General features: G+C 48.7%; 7 protein-coding genes across 7 annotated transcripts; 3 read left to right on the top strand and 4 right to left on the bottom strand.

The window, feature by feature from the left end:
* Positions 1 to 168: 168 nt before the first annotated feature.
* On the top strand, positions 169 to 1,962 carry N7517_003177 (putative DNA 3'-phosphatase Tpp1; the record flags this gene model as incomplete). Its single annotated transcript, XM_056720907.1, has 9 exons — positions 169 to 256; positions 311 to 468; positions 536 to 648; positions 708 to 1,013; positions 1,065 to 1,192; positions 1,279 to 1,415; positions 1,472 to 1,532; positions 1,600 to 1,745; positions 1,798 to 1,962. The coding sequence occupies 9 exons, from the start codon at positions 169 to 171 to the stop codon at positions 1,960 to 1,962; spliced, it is 1,302 nt and encodes a 433-aa protein (XP_056585042.1).
* A 1,476-nt stretch (positions 1,963 to 3,438) lies between these two features.
* N7517_003178 (uncharacterized protein) lies at positions 3,439 to 4,988 on the bottom strand (the record flags this gene model as incomplete). The annotated part of the gene is made up of 2 exons (XM_056720908.1): positions 3,439 to 4,637; positions 4,715 to 4,988. 2 exons carry the CDS (start codon positions 4,986 to 4,988, stop codon positions 3,439 to 3,441), a joined length of 1,473 nt encoding a protein of 490 aa, XP_056585043.1.
* A 1,697-nt stretch (positions 4,989 to 6,685) lies between these two features.
* N7517_003179 (putative NRPS-like enzyme) lies at positions 6,686 to 10,006 on the bottom strand (the record flags this gene model as incomplete). Its single annotated transcript, XM_056720909.1, has 4 exons — positions 6,686 to 7,072; positions 7,179 to 9,355; positions 9,405 to 9,672; positions 9,728 to 10,006. The coding sequence occupies 4 exons, from the start codon at positions 10,004 to 10,006 to the stop codon at positions 6,686 to 6,688; spliced, it is 3,111 nt and encodes a 1,036-aa protein (XP_056585044.1).
* Positions 10,007 to 11,299: 1,293 nt separating this feature from the next.
* N7517_003180 (M20 family metallopeptidase) lies at positions 11,300 to 12,607 on the top strand (the record flags this gene model as incomplete). The annotated part of the gene is made up of 1 exon (XM_056720910.1): positions 11,300 to 12,607. One exon carries the CDS (start codon positions 11,300 to 11,302, stop codon positions 12,605 to 12,607), a length of 1,308 nt encoding a protein of 435 aa, XP_056585045.1.
* A 347-nt stretch (positions 12,608 to 12,954) lies between these two features.
* On the bottom strand, positions 12,955 to 15,115 carry N7517_003181 (glycoside hydrolase family 47 protein; the record flags this gene model as incomplete). Its single annotated transcript, XM_056720911.1, has 3 exons — positions 12,955 to 13,910; positions 13,964 to 14,608; positions 14,662 to 15,115. 3 exons carry the CDS (start codon positions 15,113 to 15,115, stop codon positions 12,955 to 12,957), a joined length of 2,055 nt encoding a protein of 684 aa, XP_056585046.1.
* A 738-nt stretch (positions 15,116 to 15,853) lies between these two features.
* rpt4 (proteasome regulatory particle base subunit RPT4) lies at positions 15,854 to 17,311 on the bottom strand. Its single transcript, XM_056720912.1, has 4 exons — positions 17,091 to 17,311; positions 16,639 to 17,025; positions 16,120 to 16,576; positions 15,854 to 16,067 (listed from the first exon to the last, which is right to left on the bottom strand). Exons 1-4 carry the CDS (start codon positions 17,296 to 17,298, stop codon positions 15,947 to 15,949), a joined length of 1,173 nt encoding a protein of 390 aa, XP_056585047.1. The 5' UTR covers positions 17,299 to 17,311; the 3' UTR covers positions 15,854 to 15,946.
* A 782-nt stretch (positions 17,312 to 18,093) lies between these two features.
* On the top strand, positions 18,094 to 18,471 carry N7517_003183 (uncharacterized protein; the record flags this gene model as incomplete). The annotated part of the gene is made up of 3 exons (XM_056720913.1): positions 18,094 to 18,164; positions 18,225 to 18,328; positions 18,359 to 18,471. The coding sequence occupies 3 exons, from the start codon at positions 18,094 to 18,096 to the stop codon at positions 18,469 to 18,471; spliced, it is 288 nt and encodes a 95-aa protein (XP_056585048.1).
* Positions 18,472 to 18,536: the final 65 nt, after the last annotated feature.

Consider the following 18,536-nt stretch of genomic DNA (forward strand, 5'->3'; position numbering starts at 1 on the left):
ACTTTAAATGTTCAGAACATGTGACTTCGTGATTGCTCCCGCGTCCCGGCGCGTGTCAAAAGACCTCAGATTCAACTGCAACTCGCTGCGAAAACCGATCGAATCAACCACCACACCAAATATCCCCATAAACTCTTCACAACGTCTTCACTAGCCCGGACTTTCAGAATGGCCGAGGGTGCAGCCAAGAGAAGCGCCTCCACCCAAGCCATATCTCCACCACCGTTGCGCCGCAAGGTTGACTCGACAGTAACTAGTGGGTCTTACTATTCACTAGTGATTGCACCTACTGATAACAATTAATGTACAGAGAAATCAGCGGCCAACTTCTTCACTCCGGCCTCGCAAAAGAAGCCCGAGCCCATCACATGGCGTGTCATAGGCACAAGTGTCATCATCGGGAAGCAGATAACGGGCAAGGCAGGCCCTTACACAGAGAAGCAGCGCAGAATTGCAGGATTTGATCTGGTCAGTGGTTGAAACGAACGCTAGAACAGGTATTGTCGAGCGAGGGACCTTACTGACGTCAATATAGGATTCAACTTTGATCAAAACTAAATCGGGCAATGTCTTTCCCAAGTCTGCCACTGATTGGCAATGGTGGAACGCCAAAGTTCCGGGACGACTAAAGGAGCTCAATGCTGAAGGGTATGTTCAGACTCCGGGTATAGGATTAATTGCGTTCACTCGAGCTTACACTTTGACAGCTTCCAAGTTGTAATCTTCTCCAACCAAAAGAAGATCAGTGTCCAAAAGGATATCAAGGGTGGACGGAGCGACTCGAAAAGTCTGTCGAACTTCAAAGAAAAGATGACTGCTGTCATGACGGAACTGGATTTCCCTGTCAGCGTTTACGCAGCCACCACAGACCCTGAATGTAGGAAACCCCGTATCGGGATGTGGCGCGAGTTCCTGGACGACTATGATCTCGATGTTGCGGGTGTTGACTTGCCTGCGTCGGTTTTCGTCGGTGATGCGGCTGGAAGGCCGGGTGATCATTCAGCTGTGGATCGGTAAGAGCGTCATCACTGTTAGTGTTGTGACAAATCTGATCTCGGCTCTAGGGGACTTGCTACCAACATCGGTATGCCATTCAAGACCCCCGAGGAGTTTTTCCTCGGGCAGATCACAGAGCCGGCGACGATGGGCTTTGACCCTATGTCCTTCGTAAAGACGGATCTCGAAGAGCCGGGTATGTGCTGTCCTGTTACTTCCAATGAACTTGATATCCCCCGCAAGAAACCCAACTGGCAGATTGTTGACAGGTCTTCATCGCAGCCAAACCCTTTACTCGCAAGCACCCACTTGAACTTGTTATCTTCTGTGGCAGCCCAGGTGCCGGGAAGTCCACTTTCTACTGGAATCACCTGGAACCTCTAGGCTATGAACGAGTCAACCAAGATCTTCTCAAGACAGTATGCGTTATAACCAATTCGAAATGAAACTGAAATCAAGTGCTGACGAACGACAGCGTCCGAAATGCCTCAAGGTCGCCCGCGAGCACTTGGAAGCCAAGAAGTCCGTGGCAGTCGGTACGTCATGGCATCTATTTCCATCTTACCTTCAGCTTCATTTTCAAGCGATCTAACCCGACCCTAGATAACACGAACGCCGACCCAGAAACACGAGCTCACTGGACATCTCTCGCAAAAGAGTTCAAGATCCCTATCCGTTGCGTACAATTCATCTCCACGCCAGATCTATGCAAGCATAACAACGCCGTCCGAGCATCCAACAAAGACCTGGTATGTATCAACATCCCCACCATTCCAACCTCATCATTCTCATCCCAACCAGAACCCCGAATCCCGAACCTCCCTCCCCGGCATCGCCTTCGGCGACTTCGGCCGCCGCTTCCGCGCACCAACGCTAGACGAGGGCTTTGACGATATCATCCCGGTTGAGTTCCAGTTCCACGGCAGCGAAGAGGCGAAGGGACTTTGGGGCCAGTATTGGGTTTGAAACCAGGACTGGTTATACGCCTACAACTTACGTCCTGTGGGATATGCTTACGTCTGCATCGTTCTCATATTCATCTTGATCTATGTGCCGCATGTGTTGAACCTGAAACACGGCTCGTGTCGATGGACCTATTACCTGTTACTTGGGTTTCACCTGACCTCAAAAACGCGATGTTGATCTCGACTGCGTCAATGCAGGTTTCGGTTCTGTGGTAATCTTAGATCAAAGCATTCTCAGCTCTGATGTGGATCCTGTGGAGGGGTATAGCATGCGATTGGGATATTGTATGTGTTATAGCAATGCTCGATCCAAGACATGACGTACAGCCCAGATTGGCGCATAACTATATCACCTACAGTAGATACTTACATAGGTGCATGTAGGTAGGTGTTCATGCAGTCGTAATAAGCGACAAATATCGCAAAGTACACACACAACCCTAAGTATACTCTATTGATGGCTAATTTGAACTCCCACTACTAGATCCAGCAGACACAATCTGAATTTGAAAAAGTGACTCAGACTCACAATATCCACGAAGAATAAACCAAACCTCTTTGCCAAGCCTAGGCAGCACCTGGGCAGCACCTCACTAAGCACCATGCCCCAATATAGACGTGTCTCAAGTGGATACAAGTATGAAAAGCCCACAGTCGTTCATGTCGGTATATTACATTGTAAGTTCAAATGGCGGTAGCTTCACAACGTGGCCGACCCACACTACTAGCCACGCCCACTCTCTGTATTGTTGTACACCTGCCACTTCCTACATGTGACTCATCTACACGCACTTTATACTAGAGTATAGTATCTCCCACGTGTGGGGATTCTATTATGCACCGAGTCATCCCTTCCAATGAAAGGTATAGGGTTATGTTCATAGAGGATTGTAATGTAGATGTAATTATAGACATGTCCATATGATAATCATATGTGTATTGTGCAGCAGGATATATACATATAGAAAACAAGGGTATGATAGTTTTTTCAATGCTTTTTTTGGCTTTTGTCCCGAGAGCGGGTGGATAGGGTTGAAGTCTATGGGGTACAACGGGCTGGTAGGCTTGGTGTATGGGGGGTATAGTTATGTATGAAGACAAAATGAGAGGAAGGGTGGTACACCCATTGAACAAGGGGGATAGCTTTTCTTCTTGTCGACTGCTGAAAAGATGATATCTTTGGGAAATGTAGACATCAAGACGAAGAGATGGAAAAGATAAACCCAGAAAGACAAGACTCGGGATATAGACGAAGGAATGACATGATTCGGGGCGAGAATAATAGTCGCTGAACCGGATCGTGAGTCGTAAGAGACATTATAGTTTCAAAAAAAAAATAACCAAAAGAGAGACATTAATCGTAACAGTGCGGGCGAGATCAGAAGGCGCGCGGGGAATAATCTATCGTCATTATCGTTGCGGGTCGCTTGAAAAGGAAAAAAAAAAGAAAAAAGAGCCCAACGAAATGACTCAGGCCTCAAGGTCGGGAGACCAAATCCTGGAAAAATCGGAAGAAATTCCTCTTTTTCTCAGAACGGCAGGGACCTGCAATCTCCGTAGCTGGTGCCACAGTCATTGGGCCGACAATATCCTCATCACCCATATCGGGGAACTTGTCATTGTCATGCAGACGCGGGATGCGGACTTGCTGGCAAGGGTGGATATTAGACTGAGTGAGCGTGAGCGCAACACCGTCAATAGCGCTAAGCTGGTCGAGCATGGCTTCGTGCTGCGTTGCCCAGTCACGGTTGATCGATTCCCATTTCTCAACGGTGAGTTTGTAAATGTTCGAGGTAACGCCGTAGTGTTCGCCCGTGCGGACGAGATGCTTGGCAAAGTTGCAACGCGCGATATCCCAGTCAGCGCGTAGCTGCTGGAAATGGCCGAGGTCGCAAACCACGGGTTCGTAGGGCTCGGGGACGATGGTGAAATTGGCGTGACCGAGTTTGTTGGCCCATTCGTCGTTGGGATCGGAGAGGACGAGGGGTGTTACGTCGCCTGAGACTGTGCGGACGGTGCTGGCGCGTGGTCGGTTGAAGGAAGCCACGGAGGGCTTGGATGAGAGGGGTGGCGAGGGGAGGATTCCCATAAAACGTGGGTCGGAGGTCACGTTGTAGTTATAGTGTGGTTCGTTCACGTCCGCGACTGAGGGAGACTGTAGTGGTGACTGGACGCGTGATGCTGCGACGCTTGTTGGGTCGTCTCCCATGAACGGTGGTAGGAGAGGGGTTGTCGCTTTTTGTATATCGTTGTCATCCTGGCTGAGACTGTTTGCTCGGGTGATATCGATTGGGCGTGCGCCGGACTCGCTCGCGCGTTCTTCGAAGATTGTTCGTGCGGGCGAAGGAGGAATGGAGTCGACCCGGCTCATGGGCATGGAGCCAACGATGGGGCTTGCCAAGGCGGAGGAGGCCGCCGAGTTTGCGCGTGATCGTAGATCATCCGGGAAGATATCGCCTTCTGCACCACCGGAGGATCGTTTAGTCTTCCATCGGGCTGACATGGTCGAGATGTGGGAGTTGATGCGCGAGACGCCCTTTATTGAGACACTGTCTGAGCGTCTCTTTTTCGGTGATGGGGCAGTCTCCATGCCGGTAACGCTCAGATCGTAGCTATCTGAGTTATCGACAGGAGTAAAGTATGACTCTTCTGCAGACATGCCGTAATCAAAATGTTCTATAGAAAGTCCGAGGTTAGCAACTGTGGTATCGGGGAGTTTTTTTTTTTTTTTTGCAGTGGCGATTAAGACATACGGAAATAATGATCTTCCAACGAGTCGCGCGTGCATTCTTCTTCTTTAACTCCGGTCAAATGACTCCGACTGGGACTGTCCATTGAATTTCCCAGACCCGAGGAAGAGACGAGGGAAGAGACCGAGCTGGAGACCCGGTTGTGGCCTGTCGAGAACAAAGAGGTGGCAGGTGAGGCCGGCGCAGAGGTATTAATAGTCAATGGGGAGTGCGGCTGGCGTGAGTCCGTGTCGAGACTTTCTCGTGTCGCGTCGATTATTTGAGACAGTTTGTACATTTTGAGAGCTCCGCTGGACGGGGTGGCTGGTATATAGGGAATAGTTGCAGCTCAGCATTAGAGAGGGGTGACCACAATATAAAGAAACGTTCAGTTTGAACAAGTCATTCCCTTTGGGCGGAAAACGGTAGCGGTGTGATGGGTTATAGTCCGGGAAAGGCGGGAACTGAAGTGTACCAGTTAGCATCCGATGATGAAATGCAAATTATCGTCCAGGTAGAGAAAACAGTCGAAAACAGTCCAAATTCAGAAAATACGAAAGGAAAAAAAAAAGAAAATGGATTTGGAGCGACGTGGACCAAACAAGTCCAAGTTGGCTGGGCAGAAAAGTGCTTTTGCTTACAATCGGCAAACGGACTGGTGAACAGGGAGATCCTGGGTAGTGCAGTCCTTTTGAGATCCCTGATGTTTAGAGAAGAAGGAATGTGTGAGAGAAATGTAGAACTATAGACGAGTGGCTCTAAGACTCAGAATTCTATGGAATTTCTCAAAAGTTGACTAACACAACAAATATGGACTAACCCCAAAATATTTCCCAAGGTATGCTCCGCCAAGTTCCGGTGGTTGACACTATGTGAACCATGGTAGTAAAGAGTCTGGAAGGGTTCTTATTCTTTTTCTTCTTTTTATTCATTTTTATTCCATTTATTTACTCTTTATCTATTTATTTACATATATACCTGTGGACACATGTATCCCATCGAATTCGATTGTTTTCAAACCCTCAACGGCTACACAGATATGTTGTGTACCCTTTCCACAAAAACCTGTGTGTGCGATCGGCAATCTAGACTAAAGTGGATTCAAGAGAACCATTATGATGCCATCTCCGACCCAGTCTCCCCTGATTCGTTATCTAGATGTTGGATATATCCGCTTATCCTTATTTATCCAACTCGGTTATCATTCGGCCTAGGTATACCCATCCCCCCATATACCCATCCCCGTTTGTTACGCTGAACAACCGCGGACAAGGTCCCGTCCCGTAGTCAGAACTTTGTCCGAGTATGACGAGAGTTGTACAAGGGTGAGGGTTATCGATTCGAAAGTAGATGTATGATACTTGTGCGAACTCCGAACTAGACCTGGATGACAGTGGTACGGAGAAGATAGATCCAATCAATAATACTTAGGATGAATAAGAGAGGGGAAGCCAAATCCTTTCCCCTTTTGACAGACGTCAGATCCACATGGGAACCGTTCTCGGGAAACTCGGGGAACATTCCATTTTTCCAGAGGCAAAGGGGAAGAAAAGGTAAGCCATGGATGTTTGCCTAAGAGTTTATAAGGCGAGCCTTGGCGCATGGATTCTCGGGTTTATACTTGCTCGACGAGTCAACTTTTCCATTTAGAATTCTTCACTTGATTGTGATATATCAGATCCTTTGTCCTACGTTTTTTTCCCCTGGAGATCTCTAGAAGCATCCCTGCAGGTCACTAGGACAGAACAGATAGGTTTGGGTCTACTAACTCGGGTGGCCAATCATCGCCACTCGGCAAAAAATAAAAATAAAAAAGAAGCAAAAAATAAAAAACCTAATCGTCTTGAACCGCTGAGCTAATCACCTAACTAGGAAGGGATACTTCCGATCTCGGGCTGTTCCAAGGTTATGTCATATTCAAACTCAGGGCTCTAGGAACACCACATGGATAAGTCTTAATTGAGATACTATGTTCGAGATATGTATATAATCTAATTAAAATTGCCATTGCTGTATCCAATTTCGTATGAGCGAGGGAGAGACCGGGCCGAGAGTTCTCATGCTGACACTTGCCTCTCTCGCCCGTCGGACATCCAGCGCCACAGACAAAGCACTGTCCTCGCTCTGGATCCCACGGTAGAAACCCAGCAACTTGAGTGCGGGTTTCGAAGCAATATCCGCACTATTAGGGCTAGTTATACTTTCTAGCTCGGCAACCCACGCGGAAAACGGAACTGGCTCGACCGGATACTGGTTCTGGATAGCCGGGATCAAGGACGACCATGGTGCTCGTTCAGGATTCGTGAGATGAAACACGGCCCAACGCTCTTCGGAGATATGACGTGTGTTAACGATTTCCACTATAATATTCGATAGAGTGTCCTAAATAAAGCAAGAAAGTGATCAGCGGCAGGTCTTGGCCTTTTTTTTTTTTTTCCTTCGGCCGAGTTTTGGAGCTCAATATATAGTGCTCGGGAATTCGGCTTACCACTGGCACCCAATCGACCGCGGTCGAGCCAAGTCGGTTAGGGATTTTACCCATCGCTTTCGACGTCGCAATGATCGTCGGTAGCCATTCCTGCGGATTCCATTGTCCGCGCGCCGTGGTCGGTCCGGCGATCTGTCCGACGCGATACACCGACGTAGGGACGTGAGATCGTTGCGAGGCCTCGAGACAAATGCGCTCGGCAACGTACTTGGATTCGCCGTAGCCTTGTGGGAGAACGACTGCAATGTCCTCTATTGGTACTTCTGGAATCGAAGCTCCCATTTCTGGGGCCCAAGCGCCTACCGTGCCGATTGAGGAGATGAAGTGAAGATGAGCGTTGGTGCGGCTGCTCAAGCAAAAGTCGATAAAGCGTCGCACACCCTGGATGTGAGTGTCCTCGAAGGAATCGACGGAATGGTTGAAATCGACTTTCCAGGCGTTGTGGATGATGGTGTCAACGGAGTCGAGAAGTTCTTCGTACTTGGACTCCTGCAGCCCGAATCGTGGTTCTCCGAATGACACTTGGAGGAATTCGACCTTGTCTTTCCAGTCGTTGGCGTCAAGGTGCAGTCCTTTCTCTTCGAAGCCTTGCTTCTGACGTAATTCGGCATCTGAGCGATTGAGGCAGTAGACTTTAGTGATGGAATCGCTTTTCAGCAGAGAATACAGTAGATAAGTTCCCAGTGAGCCAGTTGAACCAGTCAGTATCACAGTTGAAGGCGAATGCAATACATTCTGAGGGTAGACTTCCCGCGCTGGAAGATCGGACGTATACTTTTCCACAAGACTCTGGATCTTTTCAGCTCGCGGGATACTAGCATGGGGTTTTCCACCGAGGATGGCCATTACAACTCGAGACAATCGGTCGATTGTTGGGTTTCCATAGATCGTTTGGGCGTTGATGGCTCCTGCTTTCACCTTCGGCCGACGTAACTGGATGCCTTTTTGCAGCGCCCGAGCGACATGAATGGTCATCAGAGAATCAAGACCGGCAGAGTAAAAGTCGTGAGTGTCTGCAATCTTGGGCTTCTCCAAAACACGAGTAATAATCTGGCGAATACACTCTGTGACACTCTCACGGTTTAACGTCTCTGGCAGACATTGGTCCAAGTCATCCTCGAGGTCTTCAGCATACATTGCAGAAATCTCTTTCTCGTAGTCTCGAAGCACAGCCCGACGCTGTATAGTTCCTTTAGGAGTCGTCTTAAATGGCTTCGTCTTCTCTGCGAACCAGATCTTGTTCTTCATCACCCGGCCATGAGCCGCAATGCCCTGGTTAGCCACTTGTACTGTCGGCCAGATTTCATCAACAAAAACCTTCTCATCCATTTCCCGTCCTCCATGATTCGGCTCGACGAGCAGCCCGGCCTGGAACCGGGACTCGCCGACTACCACCGCCTTTCCAACCAGCGGGTGCCCTTCAATGATAACCTCCATCCCAACAGGATTGAACTTCTCGCCGTTGCTTAGGACAACCACATCATCCTTACGCCCATGGAATCTCCACAGACGCGGGTTCGTCGGGTGTGGTGTATAAAGATCGTTGGTTGGATACACATTAATGTCGGGGAATGTATGAAAAATTCCCTGAATGTCACGAGCATTCTCCTGCCGAGGAATTATCATCTCGAATACACCCTCGCCGACATCATGCATCTCCAGGCCAAATTCTTCACTCCATTCGAGGTAGCCCCAGTTGGCTGGATCCTCCGGTATCAACGCTGGGATCACGCCGACCTCACTGGTTCCTATGATCATTCCCATCTGCGTATACCTGCGCAGTCGCTCTCCAGTCTCTACAGGCAGAGCTGCACCGCCAAAGTAAATTGACTTGAGTTCTCTCAAACAATCCAGTGCTTTGTCGGAGTTGCTCAGATCGTCCAGGATCGAAGGTGAGCCGACTACGACTGTGGGATGGGCAGTTTGCATCAACTCTATCATATGGTCGACAGAGAATGGCTTATCTGGGCCAATGAGGATGGGAACCTCGACCCACACTGAGAACAACAATGGAAGCAGCCCCAGTAGATGGAAGAAAGGCGTCGTACCCATCACCAGCTCGGTTTGATCCATATCGTAGTAGAGAGATCGCTGACGACCTGGCGGCTTTGCGAGGTGAGAATGAGAATCGATGGTCATGAAGAAGCCGTTGGTGAGGTATACCGGCTTTGGCATAGCTTTTGAAGGAATTAGTGCGGGTTCACGATACCATATTGATGAATTTACCTGTCGTTCCAGAGCTATGAATGATGCACATTGTGTCATTCTCTGCATCGGCATAAGACTTGGTATATGGATAGTGTTGCAGGCCCCTCTCGTCACTGAGAATTTCCTTCATAGTCGGGACCTGGTAGATATCCAATACCGAAACAAGTCCCTGGACCTCCAGGGTTCGTTGTTGGCGCTCCTCGCTGAAGAAGAACTTGGTGCAGTTTGTCGCCTTCAGTAGATGAACATAGACTTCGTCCGAGTTCCTAGTAGAAGGCAAGAAGGCCTATAAGAATCAGTCCGACTATTCTATCTTCAGCTCCAATGGCTTTATTTATTACCTGGTATCCAGTCTTCTGGCATGCAAGCATAAACACGAAAAACCGCACATCATTACTCCCCATATAGGCCAATGTCTCTGGATATTGTGCCGGTCCGATGTTGCTTTCAATCCACCAACACATGAAGTTCACGGCCTGTGCCAGGTCTTTGATTGAAAGGTCTTGGAATCCATCGCTTATTTCCAATCCCTGTGGAATAACTGCAAAGCGTTGGCTAGGATTGGTTTTAGCACGATCGTCGACCGTTGTCGCAAGCAGTCTTTTCCGGTGAGACCCCATGCTCTTGTTTAATCTAAGATTTGGGTGTCAGGAACTAGTCAAACCAATGCAGCAAGTGCGCTAGGAAATATTGAACAGAACAATGTGATGTGCTAAGAACTATTAATTTTAAGTGGACATAAAATCCATATTTATATCCTATATATATAGTTCCAGGAACCTTAAAACCCCAACCAAATGATCTTGGTTTGGGGTGTCACCGAAGTGGCAAATCAACATTCATTACTATCATTATATGTACTACATATCCCGTATAGCATATGCAGCTTATACATTATGGGAGTAACGAGCATGAACGTGTAGATCATTGCTTATACGGCGCTAGTTTCACCCCATTTGGAGCCTATTCCGGGTATAGAGCATTACTATGCTTCCTTTTGGCTTCAAAACAATCGAGTTCTTCCATCTTCCGTGATATTGGTGCCGGACTATGTTGGAATATAAGTAGGGTGTCTATGCATCAAGGCAGGTTGGCCCGACGCAGAACAATGTGTTGAATGATTTTACCAAAAGATCACCATGCAAATCTGGGATCGTTCATGTCGGTAGTGATCGTCCTATCTGTAGACTAATTGATCACCTATGTAGTCATGCATCGTGTCGGATCCCCGATTCATTCCCCTCATATAGATTTATGTTACCAGATATGCCGCATAGCAATGATCTACAGATGACAATGCATGCCTGTTCGATGTAGATGTTTGTGAGTATGTCCAATGTCCATGATCGCATATGTCATTCGCTATATATTGTCAAGCTTAGCTATACATAAGCTCTTCTTATTTCGGGGCTTAGGACTGCCATACTTACTAGTGGATTGTTGCATATAATAATCTTTGGGGAAATACATCGTGGATGAAAATGTTGGTTTTACTCTGTGATATGCCACCCAGATATCCAGCCACTGTAATTTCTTGTGTAACTCTCTTCAATGTTGGATCGAATCTGTACCTCGCCATATTTGAACCAAAATATACATCTCGGGTTACAGACAAATATGAGAAAGGTCGGCTTGATATGAACCAGAGCAATTCAACCCAGCCACATAATAAAATGAGACAGACCTAATATCTATCCAATAGGATATAACCCGTTCTATATCCAATCTTAGCCATCGATGGGGTGTTTTGATATCTATCCACGTGACCACATACATCGGGTTTGTTTCCGATCTCGGACTTCGGACTTATCCAAGCATCGCAAAATACTCAACCTCTGGGTGTCGGGGTTATTCCATTGTCTTGGATACATAAACACATAACCATTGGAACATATACATACTCCAATCATTCAATGAAGTTCTCTTCATATATCGCGGCTGCGGCCATCATATCCGGTGTTCAGGCTTCTCCGCACCCCGCACCCCAGCAGCAACAGCTCCTGGGCGTGCCATCCACGCCCTCCCAGCCCAGCTACACCCAAGCAGGCCTAGATGATATAATCAGCGATTCACCTCTACTATCTCTCCACCGAGATCTGGTGAAAATCGAGTCAATCTCCGGCAACGAACACGATGTCGGCCTCTTCGTCGCGCAATACCTGGAGGCCCGGGACTTCACCGTGGTAAAGCAAGAGGTGCCCCCAGTGAAAGGACAAGAGGACACAAAGACCCGATACAACATCTACGCCGTTCCAAAATCATACACAGAACCCCCCTCAATCATCCTCACAAGCCACATCGACACAGTCCCACCCTTCATCCCATACTCCGTGCACCAGCCAACCAACTCCACCACCGTCGACCCAGAAGACCTCATCCTATCAGGCCGCGGCTCCGTCGATGCAAAGGGTAGTGTCGCAGCCCAAATCTTCGCAACCCTCGAAACCCTGGACTCAAACCCAGAAGCCAAGCTGGGCCTCCTCTTCGTCGTCGGCGAAGAAATCGGCGGCGACGGCATGAAAGTCTTCTCAAACTCAACCCTCAACACCAAAGACGTCTTCAAAACCATCATCTTCGGTGAACCAACCGAAGCAGCCCTCGTCGCCGGCCACAAAGGCATGCTCGGCTTTAAGGTCCTCTCTCACGGCAACGCCGCACACTCAGGATACCCGTGGCTAGGCAAGAGCGCCGTCTCGGCGATTCTACCTGCGCTCTCGCGTGTCGACGTGCTAGGTGATATCCCCGCCGAAGAAGGCGGTCTACCTGCGTCCCCGAAGTACGGACCGACGACGCTGAATATTGGCGTTATTCGCGCTGGGGTCGCGACGAATGTTGTTCCTTCTGAGGCGTGGGCGGATGTTGCTGTTAGACTTGCGGCTGGAACGCCTGCTGAGGCGCGTGAGATTATTCAGCGTGCTGTTGAGGAGGCTGTGAAGGATCAACCGGCCGAGGTTGTTTTGGACTTTGTTTCTCATGGCGAGTCTTATCCCCCGCAGGATTTGGATGTTGATGTTGATGGGTTTAATGTTACTACTGTTAACTATGGTACTGATGTGCCGAATCTGGCTGTCGGAGCTGGTGTTAAGCGCTACTTGTATGGGCCTGGCAGTATCTTTGTTGCTCATGGTGATAATGAGGCTTTGACCATCCGCCAGATTAAGGAGGCTGTCGATGGTTATAAGAAGCTGATTGAGGCTGCGCTGAAGAGAGAGAAGAACTGAGGTGGCCATATCATTGGTTTCTTGTTACATATTATCTTGATAGGAGCTTGATATCTGGTGCTGTATGTCCATGGGTATATAATTTCGGTTACTAGGTCTTGCCTCTAGGTTATCTAAAGTCACCGCAGAAATGAAGGTGATGGCCTGACTTTACGTATGAAATGTTATCCTTATACGTCACTACCAGGAGTATCGCTTCCTGAAGAGTAAAATCGGTCATATACAGAGGGTTGGTATACAAATCTAGGCTTCCCCAGAGGGCAAACGAAAAAATCACAGGAAAAAAGCGCTGTACAGAAGACATAAGAGACATCAAAGCCATAAGGAACCAAGACCACCCAGCATGTCTACTGCCTAGGCGCCCTCTCCCACCCCGTCTTAAGATCCCCAGTAGGCTTGAACCGCGGGAATGGATGGGCCTCAGTATTGAAAACGTGATCCTCCAGCGAGATGAAATCACGATCTGAGAACAATAAGTAGAAATATTTAAGCGTCTCAGCCATCCAATAGCCCTCCATATTATCGCGCTTGTATGAAGGGACCGCATCCGCGTTTCCGAGTGATGTAAAGCCCTTGATACGGAAAACGGGCGCTGTGTTGGTTGACGTAGGAATACGGGAGGTAATCTTCTTCTCGACCACGGCTGTGTGTTTGATGAAAGACTTGAAGATCTCCCAGCCCCATTGACGGTAGATATCGTCGCCGGTGATACGATAGAGATAGAAGAGGGACTCGACAGTTTCCGGGCGTTGTAGATTGTGGCGGTCGTTGCGGCGAATGTCGATATCCGCGCGCCAGGACTCCGAGGCATCGCTTTGCGCATCTAGGGGCTTGGAGATGCCGTGTAGTGCCTCGGGCTTGGATGCGCGGTTGGGGTTCGTTGGGTCTGGGTACTTGTCTGCCATCATCACGGGCGGCGAGTCTAGGACGAAGTGGGAGATCTCGGCTGCGAGACCGGTTGCTGTTGCCTTGTGCATTGCCCAGCAGGTCTTCATCAATTCCTTGGACATGAGGATTTCGTCCTCGCGCTGTTGAGTCCAGTCCGCTGACTTTCGGGCTTGTGACAAGGGCTGGCCACCGGTCGCGCCGAGCGCGATTGTTCCGGGCATAAAGCAGACCAGATGGTCCATTCTGGGAGACAGGTCCTGGTCTAGGCCCTGGGGGCGCTCGCCGATGATCATCAGCTGAGAGTTCTTGGTGAATGAGACCAGGTTCTTGCGAATGCCTCTCAATGCCTCGTCCCACATCTCTTTGTAGATGGGCTCCTGTTGGGAAGTTTGCAGGTATTGCTTGATGAGATATTCTGGAGCGAGTCAGCCTAAAAGAACCACCGAGCATCGAGTATCATCAACATACCATAGTAAGAATCTGCCTTATTGCCCAGAGTAATACTGTCTCCCTTGAATGCACCATTGTCAGGATGGATGGCAGTTCGGACAAGGCCATCCTGCGACTTTTGCTGATCAACCAGCTTCATCGTTTTCTCAACCACCTTCCAATATTCTGCCTCGCCGGTCAGCTTGGCCAAGTACTTGAATTCAAGCTGTAGCGAGCCAGCCTCAGAAATAGACGTAGCCCCCTCGTCGAAATGCACGACAACGCCTTCTGACGAGTTGAGATTGACATTCGACCATGGGATACCGCTTGGAGACTCGAAAGCCCCGAGTAACCGCTCAGCGAGGTCAGCTGCTTTCTCGATGTACAGGTCTTCACCGTCAGCACCGACATCATCGTCGCTGAGGGGTGCCAAATTGGGGTATTGGGTTGACAGATAGTGTGCAGACAGCAAACCACCCAGCATGCGAATAGTCGTCTCAAACGTATTAACATCACGGTTCTGATCATAATTCAACGATGTTGATATCCATTGCCGCGCGCGGTGAACCTTGGAGGTCAGATTCATGATCATCATTGTGTCCAGCGAGTCAACTATCATCCAGCCTAATCCGCCGCTCGTGTCTTCCTGGTTAACGTTCGATACTGGGCGATACTGATCGTATCCTGAATAATGGTGTTAGCACTGTCATAGTGCACAAGTCTGCTGTATGACCTACCCCATGCGTTCTTTTCATATCCTTCCCAACTGACGATGAAGGCGTCCCGCACTTTCTCTCGTCTCGCAGTCCAGTCAGATAAGTCCCCAGAAGATTTTCCGTCTTCCAATGTCTGGGCCCATTTCCATAATTCTACCCCTTTATCATTTGACTGTAGCCCCGACCACGTGGGGAGGTAGAATTTATACCACAACAAAAATAACACTGTACACACCCCCAGCACGTTCAGGAACGGCCTCCATCTCCTTCGAGGACCTGTGCGCCGCGGCGCAAAGAATGGCTTATCTTTGTATAAAGGTAGTGTGCGGTCCTTTTCAAAGTAGCCGTTCACTTTATTGGATAGAGGGATGGGCTGGTTCGACAGCCCGTATCCTCGGAGCCCGCTACGAGGGTTTCCGTAGAAGCCGTCTTGTTGCGCGGGCGCAAAGGGACTGCGCGATGGCTGGTAGGCCATTGTAATCTTCGATTTTGTCTCTTGTTCCGTGGGGAATCTCTGCCGGTCTGGAATTACCGAGTGCGCCACATGGGAGTGAAGAGAAGGGTTGAGGTGATGTAGGAGGATTCGCCCTTGCTTGGTGTTGATCAAATATTTATTTCAAAGTTCGTTCAAGCGTATCTGCTGTTCAACACACCAGTTAGTCAGGTTTCATTACAAAACGAGGAGCCAACCCCTCGGGCCAGCCCTGGAGGACAGCCGCACACTTACCGAAGTACAACTCTTTGCTAGGGTGTTTGTGATGTACAGGTCTCGGTCGCAAAGACAACCTGATCTTCGGGTCTAAACAATGAAAAGAAAAAAGCCAACATGTACTGATACAGTTGTGTTGGGTTGATGGTCCGTAAAGAATTTCTCTGCGGAGATGGGGAGCGCGGAGGTTATCCCGCGTGTCAACAATCCTAAGGCAGATAAAAGCCAATTATCGCAACAAGCATTCGATCTGATTCGAGACGAAGTTTGCGCGAAAATCGAGAACGTGGCAAGGGCAAGTTGAAGGAAGCTGGGGAAGTGGAGAGGCAACACTAGGGCGTCCGCAAATCATATTTCTTTGTACGCGTAACCAGCCTCATATGTACATCAATAACAGGATATTTACCAATTTCAACGGTTAATTACTTGGGCTACGTTCTTCAACTGTTAATTAAGCAAGTTATTGTTCCAATCCGATTTACAGACTCCAACCTGAATAGATGAATAAGTCGAATGCTTAGCATTAGCGCTTCAAGATAAAGATCTAAACCGTGCACCAGATGACGTGGGCCACCAGCCCCCACAAGGTAGATACAATTACAGCTTCTGATACTCAAGCTTGCCCTCCAGCTTCTTCGCCTCTGCCACCTTCCGTACAGCCTTGTTGAAATCATCCTGGTTGATAGCGTCACGGTAATCCTTGATCGCGAACAGACCACTAATAAAGAGTTAGCAAACGAGTATACGGCATTGATATAGTTGTCACTCACGCTTCAGTAACCACGTTTCGGAGATCAGCACCGTTAAGACCATCACTCATCTTGACCACACTCTCAAAGTCGATATCGCCTTCCTGTTGAACTGTGCTTGTGTGGATCTTCAAGATCTCCAGACGACCAACCTCATTGGGAAGAGGAATCTCAATCTTGCGGTCCAGACGACCGGCACGCAACAGAGCAGGGTCCAGCGTATCGGGTCGGTTGGTGGCCATGATGATCTTTGTCTTTCCTAGGTAGTCGAAACCGTCCAGCTGGTTCAGCAACTCCATGAGTGTCCGCTGAATTTCTCGATCTGCCGATGTACCCTCTGAGAATCGTCGTCCACCAATGGCATCGATCTCGTCCATGAAAATAATGCAGGGCTCGTGTTCCTTGGCGTATCCGAACATCTCTCGGATCAGTCGAGCGGATTCACCGATATATTTGTCCACGATGGCCGAGGATACAACTAACGAGAGTAGACTAGTCAGAACATTGCGCGTGTAGATGTAAATAAAAAGTTGAACATACCCTTCAGGAAGTTGGTCTCTATCGAACTGGCCACTGCTCGTGCAAGCAGCGTCTTACCAGTACCGGGAGGACCGTAGAGCAGAACACCCTTCGGAGGCTTAATTCCAACTCTGAGGAAGAGTTCTGGATTCTTCAGGGGCAGTTCGATGACCTCACGGAGCTCTCTGATCTGGTCATTAAGACCACCGATACCCGCGAAGTTGACGGACCCTGGATCTTCCAGAGACATGTTGTACACCATGGGATCAACTTCGCGAGGCAGCATCCGCATGATGGTGAGTGTTGTCATATCCAAGGCCACACGTGTGCCTTGCTTCATCTTGGACTTATCCACCTTTGAACGACAACCGACCACATATCGAGGACCTGACGACGCCTTGACGATGACTGCAAAGCGAATTAGGTTTTTGATGCGATCATTAAAGCAGAAAGGTTGAGCTTCGGATACTTACATCGCTCTTCGTCGAGCTGCTTCAGCACCTCGCCGATGATCTGACCAACACTTTGTAGTGCCTTGATGTTATCCTCGGAGACATCAAACTCTCTTTGAAGATCCTTGATACCCAAGCGAAGGGATTTCAACTTGGCTTCCCATTCTCGTAGCTCGAGCAAGCTCTTTTTATAGTCCTCGAGCGCCTGGCTGCGCTCCGGGTCGCTCATGATGAAGGACGGATAGATTCACCGAGTGTGGACGAGTGCGGATGATAGCCAAAGGAGAACTGTAATTCAGGTGTGAATTCAGGGTTTCGTGTAAGGTCGTGGATGCGAAATGGATGGATATCGTGATTGAAAAGGGCGACAGCACCTTGCCTGGGGAGCTTCCAGCTTCCAGCGCGGCGTCCATGACAGACAATCACATGACCTAGAGCTGCCTTATGTCATTATCTTGGTCATCAGCAGACACCTGAGGCAGAACACTTGGAACAGTATAAGGCAATGAGGTGGGTTGAATCAAATGGTTCCATGCTATCTTTGTATAAAGTAAGTTACGATAATATGGCGATGATAATACATTGTAACATTGGAAAGTAGTTCACTTTACAGCTTCAGTCTATGTTTGAGCTCTTTACTTTGGGTTCTTTTGCGCCTTTCCTTCTCCCATTGGTCTATATGTATCCCCTATCTTAATAGTTTCTCTTTTTCTTTCTAACCAAGGTCCTCTTGATTACAATTGAGATGTCAAACTCCAAGTCAATGAGTTACCTAACTAGACCGAACATACCCGCAGTGTGGATAAGGCTGTTGATTCGAGTTGCCACGTTCTGTCAGCGAAGGGTGCTATAGCATTAGGAAGGACAATGATAGTATTGCCCGTTTGTCGCAGTGGTAGTCGCGCATCACTTGTACTCTCAAGGCCATGACGACAGAGCGGGCTTTTCTTGTTTCTTTTTACTTCCAATCTTGGCTGATGGGAACAGCCCGGAGAGAAAGATTATCCGAACACAGTCCGAGATTATGTTGCCTCAACAACAAGGCACCAACAGCTGTCTTCCAAATCCAGACAAGTCAGAACGGAAGAATGCTACGTAAGACGAATACTTTTTTTGATTGGGTTTGAATAAAGTCTCCAATATTGGCCCATACAGTAAGGGGTTCTATAGCTCAAATGAAATGCGCAATGGAGGGGTAGAGGCGTATGCCGTACGATGTGCACGTCCTGTAACAGGGGCAAGTGTACAATCGGAGAAGGGTATGTTATCATAGTCTAATATCTTCCGAGGAACGGAAGATCTCGTAGCTAGAGAGACCGCATATGGTCGGATCAGCCAGCAAGCGCTGGAGAATGGCCGTGGAGCCCCACTGTTGCATTGGAAAGAATCGGAGCAGCAATGAGCTTTCCCGGGGTTCTCTGGAGAAAGTATTTAAGTAGTCGGGTGTCTCCGTAAAGTTTTATTCTA

Source organism: Penicillium concentricum (assembly GCF_028827145.1).
Source record: "Penicillium concentricum strain IBT 3081 chromosome Unknown utg000001l_segment0_segment0, whole genome shotgun sequence".
In the NCBI taxonomy this organism is placed as follows: Eukaryota; Fungi; Ascomycota; class Eurotiomycetes; order Eurotiales; family Aspergillaceae; genus Penicillium; species Penicillium concentricum.